This window comes from Dipodomys spectabilis, unplaced genomic scaffold, assembly GCF_019054845.1.
Source record: "Dipodomys spectabilis isolate Male_0828 unplaced genomic scaffold, ASM1905484v1 ptg000003l, whole genome shotgun sequence".
NCBI classification, from domain to species: Eukaryota; Metazoa; Chordata; class Mammalia; order Rodentia; family Heteromyidae; genus Dipodomys; species Dipodomys spectabilis.
The window spans coordinates 14,627,374-14,647,609 of record NW_024870680.1 but is presented as its reverse complement, the minus strand read 5'-3'; the positions used below and the strand labels follow the sequence as shown (position 1 = coordinate 14,647,609).

At 38.6% G+C, this 20,236-nt stretch overlaps 2 protein-coding genes and 1 non-coding gene across 5 annotated transcripts in view; 2 read left to right on the top strand and 1 right to left on the bottom strand.

The window, feature by feature from the left end:
* C2cd3 (C2 domain containing 3 centriole elongation regulator) overlaps window positions 1–4,697 on the bottom strand; it is a 107,346-nt gene extending 102,649 nt beyond the window's left edge. For all 3 annotated transcript variants that reach the window (XM_042687238.1, XM_042687247.1, XM_042687266.1), the window contains exons 1-3: window positions 4,531–4,697; window positions 2,806–3,075; window positions 626–783 (exon numbers count right to left, since the gene is read on the bottom strand). In XM_042687238.1, coding sequence (XP_042543172.1) covers window positions 626–783; window positions 2,806–3,075; window positions 4,531–4,585 — 483 coding nt within the window. In that variant the 5' untranslated portion in view covers window positions 4,586–4,697. The remainder of the gene's footprint in view (window positions 1–625; window positions 784–2,805; window positions 3,076–4,530) is intronic.
* A 326-nt stretch (window positions 4,698–5,023) lies between these two features.
* The window catches only part of Ppme1 (protein phosphatase methylesterase 1), a 48,691-nt gene continuing 33,478 nt past the window's right edge, over window positions 5,024–20,236 (top strand). Inside the window, exon 1 of the mRNA XM_042687278.1 lies at window positions 5,024–5,310. Within this exon, the coding sequence (XP_042543212.1) occupies window positions 5,210–5,310 (101 nt within the window). The 5' untranslated portion in view covers window positions 5,024–5,209. The remainder of the gene's footprint in view (window positions 5,311–20,236) is intronic.
* LOC122117080 lies at window positions 17,584–17,690 on the top strand. Its single transcript, XR_006149087.1, has one exon. It is a non-coding gene; the product is annotated as a U6 spliceosomal RNA (small nuclear RNA).

Sequence of the window (20,236 nt, the reverse complement as noted above, 5' to 3'; positions counted from 1 at the left end):
TGAGTTGAAGAGCTCAGGGACAGCACCCAGATCCAGAGTTCAAGCCCCACAATGGATAAAAAAAAAAAAAAAAACTTGGGCTGGGAAGGTGGTTCAGTGGTAGAGTGCTTGCCTGGCATGCATGAGGCCCTGGGTTCAATTCCTTAGCACCACATAAACAGAAAAGGCCAGATGTGGCTCAAGTGGTAGCACGCTAGCCTTGACCTGAAGAGCTGACAGATAGCACCCAGCCCATAGTTCGAGCCCCATGACTGACAAAAAAAAAAAAAGTGCTATCAATGAAATAAAAAAGAATGTATGCAAGCATATGAGTGAATGAATTAAAGAATCAAACTAACAGCTGTACAAACACAAAGACAAAAACAAACAGTTGAATGAAGACAAGCCAGGATATGAAAAAATTCAATAGACAGAAATCCTGAAAAAAAATCAAATTGAAATCCCATAAATAAAAAGTTTAAAACACAAATTTAAAAACAATTAAACATCTTACTAATAGAATGGAATGAACTGAAAATACAGTATCATGCTGGTTGCTGGCAGCTTATACCTGTAATCCTAACTACTCAGGCTATTTCCATTCAAGTTTTATTGCACATATAGTAAAGAATTGAAATATTTTTACCTGAAGGTCTCCAAGTTTCTTAGATGTTGGTGAAATGATGGTAAACATTCCATTGATTTGATGGGTTGGAGAAAGCTGAGCTAGGCCACTGATTTGAACTCTACCAATTGGAAGATGATCAGATTTGGTGATTACATCCAGCACCAACACAGCCATATCTAATCAGAAACAATTATAACATAGTCATATATATATATATATAATATATATACATATTTTTTAGGTAGACAGAGTTGTATACAATGAAACACTTTTTTTTTTTTGGGGGGGGGGTCCGGTCGTGGGGCCTGAACTCTGGGCCTGGGCGCTGTCCCTCATCTCTTCAGCTCCAGGCTAGCACTCTACCGCTTGAGCCACAGTGCCACTTTTTCTTTTTGCTTATGTGGTGCTGAGGAATTGAACCCAGGGCCTCATGCATGCAAGTCAAGCGCTCTACCACTGAGCCACCTTCCCAGCCCCCACTTTTTTTTTTTAACTTAAAACATTGATTTCCAAAAAACTAGGCCTGCACTTACCACACTATTTTGGGGTGGGGAGAGAAAGGGAGTATGAGACCAAGATCAAAAGAACAATAGAGTTTTAGAGAAGAATGACAAGTAACTTGCACTAAAGAAAAAAGAGTACTGCTAAATATACATTTCAAGAATTGAGGCTTTGGTTTTGAAATACAATAACATATCTTAATTCATTTATTATTATTCTAGTTTGAATTAGAGAAAGGGCTGCTCTTGCATAGCTCTAAACATCCTACTTTTTTTGTTTGTTATTTTGCCTACTCCTGGAAAGCATAATCTATGAAATGGAATCTAAGATCATTTTAAGACATGTAACTTGTAGATTTTCTTCTTGCCAAAGTTGAGAAAACATTTTAATGTTACCATGCAGGACATATAATGAGAAGATCTGTGGTTGTGTATTGGCTCCAATAGTAATAAGCTCTTTTTGAGTAACATAGGCATCAGATACCTCTTATCACTGCTATGTGAGGAATTAGGGTACATGTAGATCACATAGTAGAGTGTCCTCTCACAGAGTGTTGTAGAATGACTGTTACATGACTTCAGGCAAATTACTTAACATACCATTGCCTCTTTGTTACCTAGTCAGACAGGTTTTCTTAAAAAAAAAATCAAATGAATTAGCAGGTGCAAAGGAGCTTTGTAGACTATAAAATGACATTTACATGGGGAGTTAAGGGAAATAGATCAACATTTGCTGCCTATTTACTATTAGACAGGTTCTTCCATGTTCCATTAACTCTCTTTACAAACCTGTAAGTGATTTTTAAGTACAGTTGGAGATAAAACAAGGTCGGAGAGTCATGTAACATATCTAAGTTCACTGAACTTTAAAATGCTAGAATTGGGATTCAGTTTTACCCAATTATAAAGTGTACACTACTCTACTTCATTATTCACCATTCATTGTTTCCAGGAGAAAATGCTTAATGTTTAACAACTTCTGACCTTTACCCTTCACTTTTGTTGTGGTAGAATTATTCCCAGGAAACTAGAGCTCTAAGATCTTAGAAACCTCCCAGTATCAAACAGCAATCTGATTCTAAAAACAGAGTTCAACCTCTAGATGGTATATGTGTAAACCTGTATGCTTCCTATTCAAGCAGGTTGCAACCTCATGAAAATACCTAGAATGTGAAAGAGTAGCTAATTTGATCTCATTTTACAGACGAAGAAAGGGGATCACAAAATCCTGTAGTTGGTAACATCAACCTAAATGTTCACATGCCAATTACCCTATGGGATGCTCAAATAAAGGTATGCCAGTTGGGTGTTACATTAAAAGATACCTTTTTTTTTAAATGAATATCAAATCTCTCATTTGATAAATTATATAAAAATATCATGTAAGGATTTAAGTTTGGGGTTCGTAATACAAAAAGTATGAATCTTCTTACATAAGCTTACCATAATAACTAAACTTATTTGTGAAATTATAATTGATAGAATTTTGATTTCTACTTGATTCTCTCTCTTTTGATGATACTTGGATTTGAACTTGGGACCTTATGCTTGCTAGGCAGATTTCTCCCACCTAAGCCATGCCCTTCAGCCCTTTTTTGCATTCCTAGGTACATAGTAACATCTGTTACTGACAACCATAAGCAAATGCTTTAGGCCTACATATTTGTCTAGAGCTAAAATGATAAAACAAAAACATACCTGTTAGATAAGAAGTAAACTGTTTTGGACCACAGCGAATAGCATAACGTGTTGTTGTTCTCACAGCTTTTGGTTCAGTCTGCAATGCATCCCTGGGGCAAAAGAGGGTTCCATCTGATGTTTCTCCCCACCATCTCACTCGGACAAGTACACAAGTGGGAGGCTTTGCAATCTTCCATATAACTTTATTAATAGTAAGTCTCAGAAAGCAGCGCAGCTGGCCTTCCACCAGAGGCGGCAGGCTTGTAGATGGTGAAATGTCACTCAAACCTATGGGAGAATCCAAGAACACAGAGTAATAATCTAGACTAAATATAAAAAATATAATTTGCCTTTTGAATAAAAACAAACATTTTAGTCTCTACAGAAAGCAAGCTTAACCTACCTATACTAGTATGTGAGAAGTAACTAGCAAATGAGACCGCACAGTAATCTTGATAGTTCAAAATTTTTCTGTTAATTATTACTGTCAATCTAATATTCATTAACTTTGATACTTATTAAATTTCAAGATGACAAATCAAAATGTAATAAGGCAGTTAGTCATGACTCTTGCTGTCTTCTTTCCAATCAGTATCTTTTCTGGAAACTATCTTTGAATGTTTTAAAAACAAATACTAGCTTTGATCTCTATAACAGAGAAAAGACCCATTGTAAACTTTATGGATAATTTCAATATAAAAATTACATGCATGTGTGTACATGAGTATTCCTGCATATACACATGCTGTAGCAAGGACAATCTTTTCTATAGTACTGTTACATTATTTCTACTTTGACTTTCCTCCTATCAACATTTTGACAAAGTGAACACCAGCAGTGGACACTCTTCCTTCTCAGAACCTCCTGGTATTAGGAAAGACACTGCTTGAAAACTGTTTTAGTAAGTGAGACAACTCAAACAAGATTTATTCCCAGTTTATATATGCGAAGCTGTGGCCTATTATACAATCCTTGTTCCCAAGACCTCTATTCTCACTAAAGTGACTATAATGTAAAAATGCAGGGCCACCCGTTGGTTTTCTCTGTCACCATCCTGGGAGGCAGTTTTGTACTGATTTAATTTCCAGTTTGGTGATTCTTACTGCAACTAACATTCTCCATTTCTTTGGCCAGCTTATTTTTCCTACACACTCATCATCTAAAGTCCCATAGGAAACCTTTATGCCTTTATCCCTTCTTCAAATCCTTCCACACCCTATCACTCCACACTTTTTAATCTACTTTTACCATCCCCCTCCCCAATTTCTGCTCATAGTCTTCCACGTTTCATGATTAGAACCGCTCCGTTCACTCAACTGACATTTACCAAATCCAGTTTTGTTACAGTCCCGAGGGATCTAGTATTATCTAAAACGTGATTGTTGCATGTTAGTCACCTTTACACTCCCCTCTCCAACTTACGTTTCATTCAGGCCCTGTGGACCTCCAATACCACACATGCACGCACACTCAGACATTTACTTTTGTTACCCCAAACACTCCTGTACTTGTCCTATCCGTACCCTTTAGCCTTCGCCCATTCGCATTTATCACCTATTTTCTTTTAACCTCCCACCCCAGACGCTATTTCCTTTCTATTCTTTTCAAGGTCTGGTTCGCTGGTTAGACTCGCTTCCCTCCTTTTCTTTTTCTTTCCTAAAACTCGGTGGGGGTCTGTCTCCCTAATTACTCCCTAACAGGCATGCTCTATTATACTTTCCTCAACTTCTGATGGTTGTTTACCTCTCTTCTTGCGCCCATGGCTGCCCCCAGACCCAGGACCTTTTCGCTGTTTCATGACGAGCTGGGGCTCTTCTTCACTAGCTCAACTCGGGTCCCAGCACCTAAACCGTACCCTCCCTCCATCGCTCCCCAAGGCGCCGGTGTTCCCCAGCAACCGGAGCCGCTAAGCAGCCTGGGACACAGGAAGACGCGGCTCTTCCGCTAACAGTCTCCGGAAAAGGAAAGGGAAGGCGCCAAAAGCCTCCTGCCAATAGACTGCAACACCCAAGATGCCTTGCTACCCTACCTCCTCGGGGTTGGCCCAAGGCATCTACGGTTGCGCAGGCGCAACGGGGTATTCCAACAGAAGACTCCATTGCCCAGTGTGCATTGCCTCATGGAGAGCTCCTTCTTCCGGCTAGGGTCCCGGAGTTCTCCACTAGGCCTCAGAGGGGGTCCGGAGACTTCGTTACCCAGTTTCCTTTGTGCGAGAGCTGTTGCGCACTTCCGGTGGAAGCGCCGAGACGAGGGGGTGGAGTTCGGAGCCGCCGGTGGGCGGTAGGCGTTGTTGCCAGTAAGCTGGGTGCTGTCCACCGGCGACCCGGCGTCGTTTGGGGAGTGAGCTGTGATCGCTTGGGCCGCACTCAGCCTGGGACGAAGCTCCGACAATTCTGTGGTGGACTGGTTTGTCTTCCCCTTCATGTCGGCCCTAGAGAAGAGCATGCACCTCGGCCACCTGCCCTCTCGCCCTCCTCTACCTGGCAGCGGGGGCGGTCAGAGTGGAGCCAAGATGCGAATGGGGTACGTGACTCGTGCCCCTTCCCCCTAGAGGCCCGGCCTCGGCCATTGGAGAAGGAGAGGCACGAAAAGGGAGGCTGAGAATTGGAGGAGATGTTGGCGGCGGCCTGGAGATGTTTAGATGAAGTAAAAGGCAGGTTTTGGTACTAGGGGAGGCGCCAAGGCAATGGAAATGAGAGGACAGATCTCGTTGAAGGGAGAAGGGTATATGGGAAAGATTGGAGAGGCCGAGAGGGTAATTTAAGGGACGGGGGGAGGAAACCCTAGGAGAAGGGATGGGAGAGGTAGAAGAAAGAGCAGAACAGTGCTGAGATCGGGAGGGGAAGGGCGGGGGGGGGTGGGGTCGGGGAGGGGGGAGAAGGGAGAGCGGGAGAGGATCTGCCGGGGAGCGATGAGGAAAATGGGGAATGACTGAGGGAAAAGTTGAAGGGAAAGATGGACCAAGAGTAAGAGGACTGTGAGAACTGGATATCAGAAATGGAGAACATCTAAGGAAGAATTGGAGAAGGTTCTAGAGAGAGTTCCCAGATTCAGGGAGTGGGGGTGGGAGGGTGACTAGGAGGTTAGATCTCTAAGGGAGAACCCAGGAAGCGTGGGGAATAAGCCTAAGGAAAAGCAGAGAACATATCCAGGAAGACTGTTATTTTAAGTGTGTAGTCAAGATGTGCTGAGAAGCTGGGGGGTGGGTAGAGGGGCTGTGAAATGACCCCGAGGACCAAGTTCAGAGAGTGACCGTGGGCTCTAGAAATTGAGAAATGACTAGGAATAGTGTTTCGTGACTAAAAGCCCTGAAGGGGTAAGGTCTGAGAACCTTGAAGAGGAAGATTTGAGCAATTGCTTTTTACTAGTCCAATAGGAGTGGGGAAAGCTATGTCTAAGACTCATGTTTAATCTAAGTCTCCCAGAAGCATCTCCCAGTAGCCGTTTATAATAAAAGTTTGGAGGAAAACCTCTGGAAAGGGAAGAGAGCTGTGTTAAAGAGATAAGCTTTGGAAATTTAGGTCATTGAATAGCATGTGCCAGGTTAGGGGATAGTTGGGTATTGAACATGGGAATGATAGGTGCTGAAAGGCAAAGAGAATTAAATAGGCCACGAGGGATTCGGTAGATATTTGTAGTAGTAATTCAGGGATTGCTGATTGTAAAGAGAAAAGGTATATGTACTGTATTGCCATTCAAGAGATAGGTTGCTAGATATTCTTGGGGAAAGAACTGGAAGAAAGGTACCTAGCATGCTGAAGAAATACAAGCAAAATAATAATAATAATGATACTTGGGGCTGGAAAGGTGGTTCAGTGGTAGAGTGTTTGCCTTGCATGCATGAGGCCCTGGGTTCCATTCCTGAGTACCACATAAGCAGAAAAAAACGAAAGTGGTAATGTGGCTCAAGTGGTGGAATGCTAGCCTCGAACTGAAGAGCTGAGGGGCAGTGCCCAGGCCCAGAGTTAAGGCCCATGACTGACCAAAAAAAAAAGATAAGGATATAAGATATTGTGTAAATTGATTTTAGGAATGAAGAGTAAAGAGAATCCTGTAGAATAAAATAGAAGGCTTGAAGGATAGCAATAGTGGTTGGAAAACCCAGAAACTAAGATTCCAAGTTGGATTTTTTTTTCCTATGCTACATAGAAAACTACAACAGGGGAAGGTAGGCCTTCCTTACAAGGCTATACATAAGGTAAAATAAAAATTGTTTTAGTTTTGAAAGGCAGAAAAGTTGGACTACATTATGAATAATAAGCCTGTATATTGACCCTTAACAGGTTATTTGAAAAAATTAATATAGATCATAATATAAAATAGAAACTAGAGGTGTGGCTCAAGTGGTAGAGTGCCATGGTCAAAAAAAATGGAGCAGGAGCAAGAGGCCCTGAGTTCAAGCCCTAGAACTGGTACGTGCATGCATATACACACACCCCATAAAATAATTAGATTTGATTTAGTTCCTTTTTTTGGTGTTAATGGGATTAGAACTTGCACTTGTCAGATGAGCATTTTACTACTTGAGCCATATCTCCAACCTAGTTTTTTTTTAATATGTATCATAGTTGTTGCCCTTTTTTTGGATGGGGGAAGAGTGGGAGAGGGTCTTCCTATGTAGCACAAGCTAGCCCTGAAACTCAAGATCCTGCTTCAGTTTTCTGAGTGCTGAGCTTATAGGCATGTGCCATCATGCCCAGATTAGTTACTACCTTTATTCAACTAAAATTTGACTTTTCACTACAATATTTTTGTAGTTATATAAAAATATTACCTTTTTAATATTTATACATGCTTCAGATAAGTTTGGGTAGAGTTCAGCTTCTTACTTAGTTAAAGCAAGTTCTCTAAAGATGAAGGGGTAGAGAAGGGGAATGCCAAGAGAAAATAAAGGGAAAATCTAATCAGGCTGCATGATTGTTAGTAAACATTCTTCAAGTAAATGTGTTGTTCTTTTTTATTTAGGTTAGCTGCTTATTCTAGAAAAGAAGATTCTTTAGAAATATCCTGTTTTAATCATAGAATTATATAGAGAAAACAGATACTGGTCAATTTTATGTGGTCCTTAAGTGGCTTGTTTTTCTGTACTTTTTCTACTTATTGGTACATAAATAGTCCTTACATAACTCTATATATGCTCATGGTAATATAGACTCCTTGACCACCAAATCATAAAGCTAAAAGAGAACATATGAATGATCTCATTTCATCTCTACATCACATTAGTTGAAGGACCTGAGACTCAGAAGCAGGGGAAATATTTTGTCTTAATAAATGTGGAAACCAAAACTCAAACAACCTTGGCATTAATGTAGAAGCTTTGTGGTTGGACTCTAAGGATTAGGACTTAGGTCTCTGAGACTTTTTTTTTTTTGCCAGTCCTGGGGCTTGAACTCAGGGCCTGAGCACTGTCCTTGAGCTTCTTTTGCTCAAGGCTAGCATTCTACCACTTGAGCTACAGTGCTACTTCTGGCTTTTTCTGTGTATGTGGTACTGAGGAATCAAACCCAGGGCCTCATGCATGCTAGGCAAGCACTCTACCACTCAGCCACATTCTCAGTCCTACCGAGACTCAGTTTTTAGAAACATAATTTTAGTTGCATATGTTATTCCTCTGCAAATACTCTAGAATTCATTCTTTTTCTTGGTCTTGATTTATGGTATCTCATTTCCATCAATTTCAGAGCTTCCTTTTTTATTTCTACTTCTGTTCACTTTTTTTCCCCTTCTTTTTCCACTTCTCTATCCATACATACTCTAAGTCTTAGAGACTTAGACTCTTCATGACTTAGACTCTTCATAATCTTTTCCCTCCATTTTTACTAAATCTTATTTATGTATTTATGTGTGTTTGCGTATTCAGACTTTATTTTTCTTGAGTAATTCATCTTTAATGTAGATATCTTTTTTTTTTTGCAGAATTTAAAGCCATGCTTGAAACATAATAGAAGTAAGAATTGAAACATAATGTGAAATAAGAATTGGGTTAGATGATTTCTAATAGCCTAATGCAAATTGTATGTAGTTTTTAGAGTCTTAAAGTCTGCTTCTATAAGAAGACCTTTTTACTAGTAATAAATTCTCTAAACTACCACCTTCATCCAGCCATCTGGTTGCCTTCTTTCTATTCTCTTCAAAGTACTGCTAATGAAGACATTTAAAAAGCAGTGGTGCCTTGATTTAAATGACTGTCTACAATTAAAGTTCAGTATTTAGCTTCCACCTCAAGATTCTAAGTCTGGAGAATTTGTGACAACAATGACTAAGACTGCTACTGTGCAGTAGTTCATGACTCATCAATAACTTAGACTCGGCAGCCAAGTCAGTGTTCCAAGTACATTGGGCCAATTTTGATTTGAGGCATTTATTTGAAAACATGCAACTTATATTTCTTATTCCTTATTCTCTCAGGGTAAAAATCTCTTCCGTCATTCTCTTCTTGCCTTAATAATTGGTCATATAATTTTGTTAGATTTGGAGATGTTCTCCTAGTAGGCCTTGATCATCACACTTTAGGCAAGCTGCATATGCTTTATGCTCCCTTGGACCTCTGTGGATGCGACCCCTCTCTGGCCAAATGTCTGTTTCTCAAGACTGTGAACTTATTTAGGATAATTATGTCTGAATTTCCCTGGAGCTTTGTTTTGTATACTGGCTACTTAAGTGCTGATGAGATAAGAAACCCAAAATCTTGGATGTGTTTATCCCCATTCCATGAAAACATCCTTATTTTCCCACCAGTTTCATTAAGGTAGTATAACTGAAGTGATATTTGCCTTTTTTCCTGAAAGCTTTTTTTTTTGGGGGGGGGGGGTCCAGTCATGGGGCCTGAACTCTGGGCCTGGGCGCTGTCCCTCAGCTCTTCAGCTCAAGGCTAGCGCTCTACCACTTGATCCATAGTGCCACTTCCGGCTTTTTTCTTATTGCTTATGTGGTGCTGGGGAATCGAACCCAGGGCCTCAGGCATGCAAGGCAAGCACTCTACCACTGAGCCACCTTCCTAGCCCCTGAAAGCTTTTTATACTTCTTTGTAGAAGTATAGAATAATCTACCTCATTTCAAGACTAGCTTTTAGGTAATTTGAGATTTAAATTAGTCATATGGTTGAAAGTCATGCATATAACTGGTCTCTTTATTCTGAACTTATTTCTGTTAATTCTATTTTATGAAAATTTGATCATTTATTCCTTCTTTGATTCCCCAATCATAAAGCAAGTCCCTCGATAAGAGATAAATATCTATTAACAATTATTTTCAAACTAACTTTGTTAGTTTTTTTTTTTCCCCTCGCCTAGTTTATCTTATTTTCTGGGTGAAGAATATTTTCTAAAAGGGGTGGCACCTCCTTGGTAACTGTCAAGTTTAGGGACCATAGTGAGCAGTCTACATTTATCTGTCTATTGTGTGGGAACTGGAGCTTGAACTCAGGGCCTCATACTATCACTTGGCTTTTTCTACTCAAAGCTGGTGCTTTTCCACTTGAGCCACACCTCCACTTTTGACATCTTATTGGGTAATTGGAAATATGAGTCTCATGGACTTTATCACCCTCATTGGCTTTGATTTTTTTTTTTTTTTTTTGTCGGACATGAGGCTTGGGCGCTGTCCTTGCGCTCTTCAGCTCAAGGTGAGCACTCTACTGTTTGAGCCACAGCACCACTTCCGGTTTTCTGGTGGTTTATTGGAGATAAGAGTTTCATGGACTTTCTGCCCAGACTGGCTTTGAACCATGATCCTCAGATCTCAGCCTCCTGAGTAGCTAGGATTACAGGCATGAGCCACCAGCACCTGGCATCATTGGCTTTGATTTTTGATCTTCATGTCTCAGCCTAGTAGCAGAGGATCACAGGCATATCCACCAATGCTTGACAATGGTCTGTGTTTAAAGAATAACATAAAAAGCTCTCAGACAATATCATTTGCCCAATTTAAAAATTCTGGTACTGAATCCCTACAACTAAACTACACCCCCAGTCTACCCAAATGTTTTGGTTCATACCAGTTACCAAGTTTATTTTGTTTGCACTGCCTCCCTTTAATGTTTTTTCAAGTCCTTTTTATTGTTATTTTGTCAAACTTACCTATGGTAAATCTATGTTTCCCAATACATTTAGAGCTCCTAGAGCATAAGAGTCTCTTTGTTTTTCTTTATGCCTTCTATTGTAGCATAGTTAAATAAATGTTTTATAAAACTTGATGTTAAATGTAACTTCATGTTAAATGTATTGTGAGTTTTACCTGGTTAGCCCAGCCTTCTCTGGCTGCTCTTCTCTCTGTCTCTCTCTGTCTCTGTCTCTTTGTCTTTTCTGTGTGGTGTATGGAGTGAGTGTGTGTGCATGCCAGTATAGGGCCTTCAACTCAGGACTTCACACTCTTCTCTGCTTTCTTGCTCACTGAGCTCTACCACTTGAGCCATACCTGTAGTCCAGCTTTTGCTGGTTAATTGGAAATGAAGTCTCAGATTTTTCTGCCTAGGCTGGCTTCAAACTTCAGTCCTTCAGGTCTCAGCCTTCTGAATATTAGGATTACAGTGTGGGCCTCTAGTGCCAAGCCCACTTTTCTAGTTGTATGTGTGTGTGTGTGTGTGTGTGTGTGTGTGTGTGTGTGTGTGTGTGTGTGTGTGTGTGTGTGTGTGTGTGTGTGTGTGTGTGTAGCACCTGTTATCTATATCCAGGATTGGCAAACTTTTTCTGTCAAGGGTCAGATAATAATTTAGGCTTTGCAAGTCTGTTGTAGTTATTCAACTCTGCTGTAGTGTAAAAATGGCCATAGGCAATATATCAGTGAATGAGTGTATCTGTGTTCCAATAACACTTTATTTTGGGGCAGTGAAATTTGGTTACAACCTAATTTTCTTTGTTGTTGTTAACGTGTGTGTGCGCACGCGAGCACGCGTGTGCCAGTAGTGGGACTTGAACTCAAATGCCTCATGCTCTTAGTATTTTCTGCTCAAGATTAGCACACTACCATCTGAACTATAAACTCACTTCCAGCTTTTTGTTAATTAGAGATAAGAATCATTCAGATTTATCTTCCCAGGCTGACTTTAAACAGGAATCCTCAGATCTCAGTCACCTGAGCAGCCACAGTCACCTGACTTGTTATTTTTTTTTATTTTTTGTAGTCCAAAAAAACTTCATACTTTGATTACGTAATTTTCACATGCCATTAAACTGGTTTTTTTCCACTAAACTTTTAAAAATGTAAAAATCAACCCATGAGCCATACAAAAATTATGAACAATGAGGTGTTTTGTATAGCTATAAGCTTTGGAGTATCAATTTCATTTCAATGTTAGCTCAGTATTTCTGTAGAAGAAAGAATATAGGTTTATTTTTTGACATTTAAATGTAAAATATTCACAATTTGTTTAGAATATTATTCATGAACAAAAATCCCAAGAAAAAATCTATCAAGACCTGATACAATCAACATTACTTAATATGTTTTTTAGTTTGTTTTGTTGGTTGTGGGGCTTGAATTGGGCCTGGGCACTTTCCCTATGCTCTTTAGCTCAAGGTGAGTGCTCTACTGCTTGAGCCACAGCACCACTTCTGGTTTTCTAGTGGTTTATTGGAAATAAGACTCTCAGGGAGTTTCCTACCCGGGCTGGCTTTGAACCGTAATCCTCAGATCTTAGCTTCCTGAGTAGCTAGGATTACAGACCTGAGCCACAGGTGCCCGGATGTTTAATGTTTTATATTTACATAATAAGACTCATGTTTATAAGAAGATAGGTTTAAGTTCAATAAACTAGGATTCTCTGTCTTGTATATTTGGAACTCTAAGTTGATAAAAAGAATTTACCATGACAAGAGAATAGAAAATGGGATTGGAGTTGGTAGAATGCTAGACAATGAGTGAAAGCATCAGATACTGACTGAGTTAGAGTCCCGGTGAGAAAATAGGAGAAATGAAAACTTATTAGAACTCAATACAAGAGAGATATAGCAGGCAGCTAGGCAAAGGTGCAGAGTATGCCTAGAAATATTGAGAGTAGATCTTAGGCCTTTGGTTAGACTACGTTTGATTGGCTATCTCCCTTTCAGTGGACTCTAGTGACAGGCCATATTTCAAATTTTGTATTTGTGGAAACATCTTGAGAACTCAGTTTTTACATCTTTAATCCATCTGGTCTATTTCATGGACTTGACTTATTTCTGCATTCTATCACCAAAGCCTTTAGTATTTCTCTCTCTGCATGTCTTCTTTTTTTTGGGGGGGGAGGGGTTGGCTAGGGGGCTTGAACTCTGGGCCTGAGCGCTGTCCCTCAGCTCTTCAGCTCAGCACTCTACCACTTGAGCCACAGCGCCATTTCCAGCTTTGTCTGCTTATGTGTTCTCATAGGTTTTTGTTTTTTGTTAGTCGTGGGGCCTGAACCCTGGGCCTGGATGCTGTCCTTCAGTGCCCACAGCGCCACTTCCAGCTTTTTCCGCTTATGTGGTGCTGAGGAATTGAACCCAGGGCCTCATGCCTGCAAGGCAAGCACTGTACCACTGAGCCACCTTCCCAGCCCCTCTCATAGGTTTTTATTGGCTTCTTAAAGTGGTTCCCCCCCCCCACCCCAGATGCTATAGCATACATGCTGAATAGAACTTCCAAGTTTAATCACTGTTTCTGCTGTTAGTCTGAATTAAAACAGAAGTTAAGAATCTGTTTCAGGTGCAATAATAGCACCCCATTGATACTAAGGTCTGCATCCTTGAAATTTATAATTTTTTTACATGGCAGGGAGGAGAATTAAGTTTGCTAATTTAACTAACTTTAAAATAGATATTACTGAATTGTCTAGGCAGACCCAGAGTATCTTTGCAAGTATCTTTTAAAGAAGAGGGAAACTAGCCAGGCACCGGTGGCTCGCACCTGTAATCCTAGCTACTCAGAAGGTTGAGATCTGAAAATCACGTTCAAAACCAGCCCTGGCAGGTATGTTCGTGAGACTCTGATCTCCAATAAACTACCAGAAAACCAGAAGTGGCACTGTGGCTCAAGTGATAGAGCACTTGCCTTGAGCTGAAGAGCTGAGGGACAGCACCCAGGTCCAGAGTTCAAGCCCCACTACAAAAAAAAAAAGAAGGAGGAGGAGGAAACTGGACAACAGGTCAGAGTCTGAAAGATAATTTGAAACTGCTATATTACTTGCTGTTTTTAAAAATGGGAAGATGAACCTACAAGCCCAGAATACAGGCAGCTAGAGATGGTATTTGATCTCATTCTAGAAGAACTTAAGTACTCATTGCTATTGTTTTGTTACTGCTTGACACAACTACCAATAATTAAGACAGAAGGAATCATAAACTTAATATGGAAATACAAAACTCCCTGAGTAGCCAAATCATTACCGAGCATGATGAATAATGATCATAATACCTAATTTCAATTTTATTACACAACCATAGTAGAAAAATAACATGGTACTGACACAAAAAATAGACATGTGGACCAATGGAATAGAATAAAGGACCCAGAAAAGAGCCCACACAGTTCTAGCCAACTGAGTCTCCACAAAGTTGCCATGAACATACACTGAAAAAAGCATATATTTAACAAATGGTGTTGAGATAACTGGATATCATGTGGAGAAGACTGTAACTAGATTATTTACTATCTCTCATCATATACAAAAATCAAAGCCAGGCACAATGGCTCACACTTGCAATCCTACATTCCTAGGAGGCCAAAATCAGGACTTTGAACCTTGGCTTTGAACCTTGATGCTCAATCCTCATATCTCATCCTTCTAAGTAGCTAGATTAAGTATCTTCATATCTCAGCCTCCAAAGTAGCCACTGGTGCCTAGCAATATGTGAAATCATTACAGATTTGTTTCCTTGGGTGTTTTATGCTTTTTTCATGGTTATTATCCCTGAAATTTTTTATCTCTATAGCTAACAGAAATTGTTACATGACCTGTAAGCATACATTTTACCTTGATTTTTTTTCTCACAGTTTTATAATTTTAGTTCTTTCATTTAGGTTGATGATTGACATTGCTTTATGTGTGTGGTATGAAGAAGTTCAGTTTTATAATATAGATATTTAGTTGTTCCAACATCTTTTTTAAAGAAAGATTATGATTCCCCCATTGAATTGTGATTTCTTTTTAAAAATTATTAATGAATCTTAAAAGTTTTTCCTAGATTGTAGAGTCTATTATTCAGTTGTCTATTATTCTGTATGTTAAAATTTTTATGCCTGTACAAAAACCTTAATTAATGTAGTTTTGTCATGTCCCATTTTCTTTTACTGTAAACCTTATTAAGTTTAAGTAAAGGGACTTACATTTATTAGCCTCAAAGCCACTTAAGAGTAATAATAAATATTTACTTATATACTAAGCTTAGTGTTCTATGCACATCAACTCATTTCATAATGTCAGAAGATAATAATTATTGCTGTGTCAGACTTTGGGAATACATTGGTGAAAAACATGGGAGATGTTCTCATGGATCTCATAGTAGTACCAGATTAGGTGGGATAACTTGGGAATAATAACATTGAAATGTAATACTTTTTATTATATTTATCATTTTTAATGATAGTTGTATCATTAAAAATAGAATAAGCTAATTTGACAGTGATGAGAGGGCTACCTTATTCCTTATAACACACTTTATAAAGTTGATAATATAACCCCATCTGACATGGAAAACTTAACTTGGACAAATTTAGTGACTTGCTTAAGGTCATAGAATTAATAAAGGCATTATGGGGTTGTGAAAATAAGCCTTTAGCTGGTAGTAGATGCAAAGTAATTTTAGGTTTAGAAACTATTAAAAGTAGAGTAACTCATCAGTCATTTTATTTTTCTGCTGGAAGTAGGTTGTTGAGGTCAAAGTTCGGACCATAGGTTCTAAGTTTGACATTTTTAGATGGGTTTCTTGAAGATTGTAGAATAGGATTCAGAATATATGTACAGGCATTTTTTTTTCAGATTGAAGGGTCATTATTCTCACGACATTTTGAATATGGTTTGTGATCACAGCAAAGGTCTGTAAACATTTGATTCACCTAATGTAGGCCAAAGCCAGATACTCTTCATGTCTGTCATAGTACCACTTCTTCCTCTAATTGCAGGAGAGGGGAGAAAATTATACATTTAACTTTGGAATTCACTTTAATTCTGTCAGTTATGCTCCATCTCTTGAACATGTCTAACATTTATTGATTGTCTTTTAAGAGTTCTTTCTTGCTTTCCTTCCTTTTACATTCCGTTGCCAGTCAACCCTCCTGTACTTTCCTAGTGAGGTTACAATCACGTCTATCTTGTACTTTCATCATTGATTTTTTAAATATTTTCATCTGTACATTTTATTGGCTGCTCACTTTCTATAGTACAAACCCCTTTGACTTGGGCCACTTCCAAGAAAATTAATGTCTCCCTCTCTTTGTGTCTCCCAACACTTACCTTTTACACACAAAACACAATATATATTGTCTACTTTATTATAGCTAACATCGGGGTTTTTTTTTTTTTTTCTGTTTTTAGTTGTATCAGCTTCTTTTAGCTTTTCAAAGCTGTAGTACTTATTCCTACTTCTTTCCAGCTAGCTATTTGTGTGTTGGCTTTCAGTGACTTCTATCAAACTCCATAAAAGGTCTTATTCGTGCTTTCTAATATTTGCCTGAAATGTTTTCCTTACCCTTCCTTCACCTATTTCCATCAGTCCAAATTCTGTCTATCCTTAAATGTCTTCCTTAGGTGTTACTATTTTTTCTTTGAAACTTCTCTTTATTCCTCACACTGGGAATAATCTTTCTTCTTCTTTGAACATTTACTATACTTCAGCTATTTAACTCTTAAAAAATTTTATTGTTATTATAAAGTACAGAGGGGTTACATTTTTATAACTATTTAACTCTTTATATACTGTGTTAGATATTTATGTAATTAGTATTAGTCTCTTGAGGACAGAAGCATTTATCTCTAGTTTTACAACTATCCCAGTATCCCTCATCACCACACCTCAGATGCAGGTGGCCTTATACATATTATGAATTCTTGGTAAATATTTATTGAATGAACAAATTCTTAATTTAAAAATATAATTTAGGGCTGGGAAGTTGGCTCAGTGATAGAGTGCTTGCCTTGCAAGCATGAGGCCCTGGGTTCGATTCCTCAGCACCACATAAGCAGAAAAAAGCTGGAAGTGGTGCTGTGGCTCAAGTGGTAGGGCACTAGCCTTGAGCTGAAGAGCTAAGGGAAAGCACTCAGGCCCATAGTTCAGTCCCCATGACTGACACACACACACTACATATATATATAATATATATGTGTGTGTATATGTGTGTGTGTATATATATATATATATTTATATATATATATATATATGTGTGTATATGTGTGTGTGTATATATATATATATATATATATATATATATATGTATATATATATATATAAAACTATTGTGTTTTGGAAGTTTTCTCATTACTTTTAAAATTCTTTCATTATGATCTCATGGAGAAAAAGTCAGTAATTTATTTTAAAATTTTTAACTAAAAAAAGCCTACATAGACAGTAATGACAATAAAGTAGCTATACATAAAATAAGAATCTAAAATTATTTTTGAAAGAACATTTCAAAAACACAAGGTATTCTAACTACAATACAAAGATAATGTAAAATTTTTGCTACCTGCCTAATACTAGTTGCAAACTCAAAAGAAGATTACAGGCTCATGCCTGTAATCCTAGTGATTCAGGAGGTTGAGATGTGAAGGTAGTGGTTCAAAGCAAGCTGAGTAGAAAAATCCATGAGACTTATCTCCTATTAACCAGCAAAAAGACAGATGTTGTGTTCACTTCGGCAGCACATATACTAAAATTGGAACAATACAGAGAAGATTAGCATGGCCCCTGTGCAAGGATGACATGAAAATTCATGAAGCGTTCCATATTTTTAGATTATTTCTTTGTTGCTTTGTATGTCCCTCCCCCACGGTATAACCCCTGCTTTCACTGTATTTGATGTCGGTATAATTTGTGGAGGGGAAGGGAAAAAGCAAATTGTTTAAATAGGGATAAAGGTGGACCCATTGCAACAATGAGATGTACAAGTCTTGTGTCGAAAATGAACTTTACAACTTTGGTGGGGGTGGGAGGAGGATTGGGGGAGGGGGGAGGATGGGAAGGGATGGGAAGGGGAAACAAAGGAGGAGGCTACACTGCTTGATAAGAAATGTACTCATTATCTTGCCCATGTAATTGTAACCCCTCTGTATAGTACTTCCACAATAAAAAAAAAGATAGATGTAAAAGGGGTGAAATTGATCAAGATACCATATATTCATAAATTGCTTTGTTAAATGGCAACTACCTAAGGATGGTAATTTAGAAAATTTAGAAAAAGAATAAAGGGCTGGGAAGGTGGCTCAGTGGTAGAGCGCTTGCCTTGCATGCATGAGGCCCTGGGTTCGATTCCTCAGCACCACATAAGCAGGAAAAAAAAAGCCAGAAGTGGCGCTGTGGCTCAAGTGGTAGAGCACTAGCCTTGAGCTGAAGAGCTGAGGGACAGCGCCCAGGCCCAGAATTCAGTCCCCTCGACCGGTCCCCCCAAAAACCCACAAAGATAAACAAGTGGAAGTGCTCAAATGGTAGACTATCAGTCTTGGGTGAAAAAGGCAAGCGAGAGTATGAGGCCCTGAATTTAAGTTCCCCAATACAGGCACCAAAAAAAAAGGAAAAAAAGAAAAAGAAAAAAAAAAGATAGACTTAAAGGTACACTGGAAAAATCTCTAGGTAGATAGAAACATCCTCTGGGGATAGAAAAATATTTATTGCTTTTCCTAAACATAAATTGTCCTTATGTGAAATCTTAACTTGATTCTAGTTATGCATATTTGATTTCAATTTGTCTTTCCGATGTGAATATATATAAAGAAATTGCATGTAATTCTAAATATGAGAATAAAAATTATAAGCTAAAAATATTTATTATTTAAGCAAGTAGTAATTACTTATTTTGTTGATGTAAGTTAGTCCCTGGAGCACTTTTTTTTTTTAAACTGAAAAAAAAAGGAAAGTTAAGGAATGGAAGATACTGTTTTAGGAAGTTTCTGTTTATAGGAAGTAATTTTTCTTTAGGAGAATTTCGATGGCATTAGCAAAGCTAGCTTGATTGATTGATTGATTGATTGTTGGTTGTGAGGCTTGAACTCAGGGCCTGGGCATTGTCCCCAAGCTTCTTTGTACACAAAGGCTAGTGCTTTACCACTTGAGTCACAACACAGCACCACTTCTGGTTTTTTGAGTGTTTATTAGAGATAATAGTCTCACCGGGACTTTGCCTGGCTGGCTTCAAACCATAATCCTTAGATCTCAGCTTCCTGATACCTAGGGTTACGGATGTGAGCCACTGGCGCCTGGTGCTAGCTATATTTAAACTTTGCAAAAGAAGCCTCTGAGATGTGCATTAAAATCTTACCACTTTTCATAAACGTAATGCAGAGTGAGAGAGAGAAGAAAAAAAGCTTTGGAGAGTAATGGAACTGGATTTGAATCCTATCACTGCTACCTAGGAGTTGTGTGATCTTGGAGAAGTTACTTGATATCTCTAATTTTCATCTGTAAAATAGGATAAAAATAGTTCAGGTTTGTAAAGTATTATGCATGGTGACTCACTGTTATGCACTGTAAATATTATGTACTATTGCTGTAGTGATATCCTTGGTCCAGATGTAAAAAAATTCATACTGTATTCTTGAAATTTTTTGTAGGTTTTTTTTTTTTTTCTTTGGTCATGGGGCTTGAACTCTGGGCCTGAGCGCTGTCCCTCAGCTCTTCAGCTCAAGGCTAGCGCTCTACCACTTGAGCTATTGCGCCACTTCCGGTTTTCTGTGGTTTATTGGAGATAAGAGATTCACGGACTTTCCTGCCTGGGCTGGCTTTGAACCATGATCCTCAGATCTCAGCCTCCTGAGTAGCTAGGATTACAAGCGTGAGCCACCAGCGCCCAGCTTTTTTGTAGTATTATTGACATGCCATGTTATGGTTGTTTTACTTGAGTTATTGTATGCATGAGTGTATTGGTAAGTGACTAATAAGAAGAATTAGAAGTACTGCTTCTAATGTTCCCATAAGAGTTCATATACAACCAAAAAACAAAATGGAAAAACTGGTCCAAGCTAAAATTGCAATTTACTTCCACAGAGGCACCACTATCAGAAGGTAGGATTATCCAGTCATTAAGCAGTTACCAAATGTCAGAAATATTAAATTCTTTAAAGGGCTTACTGAAGTTTAAGGCAAAAATAATTTGATTAATCAAATCCATACTGTTAATTGTGAGAACATATAGGGAAGTGTACAGAAATGATAGAAACTTTAAAGAATTTGAAATCTTTTCTCATTCTAAATCATGTACTAACCTCTGCATTCCTAGCACTTGTTGCTCAACTTGGGAAACTAAGAATTCTCAGATGTACTCTAATCAAGTTAAATCCAATTGT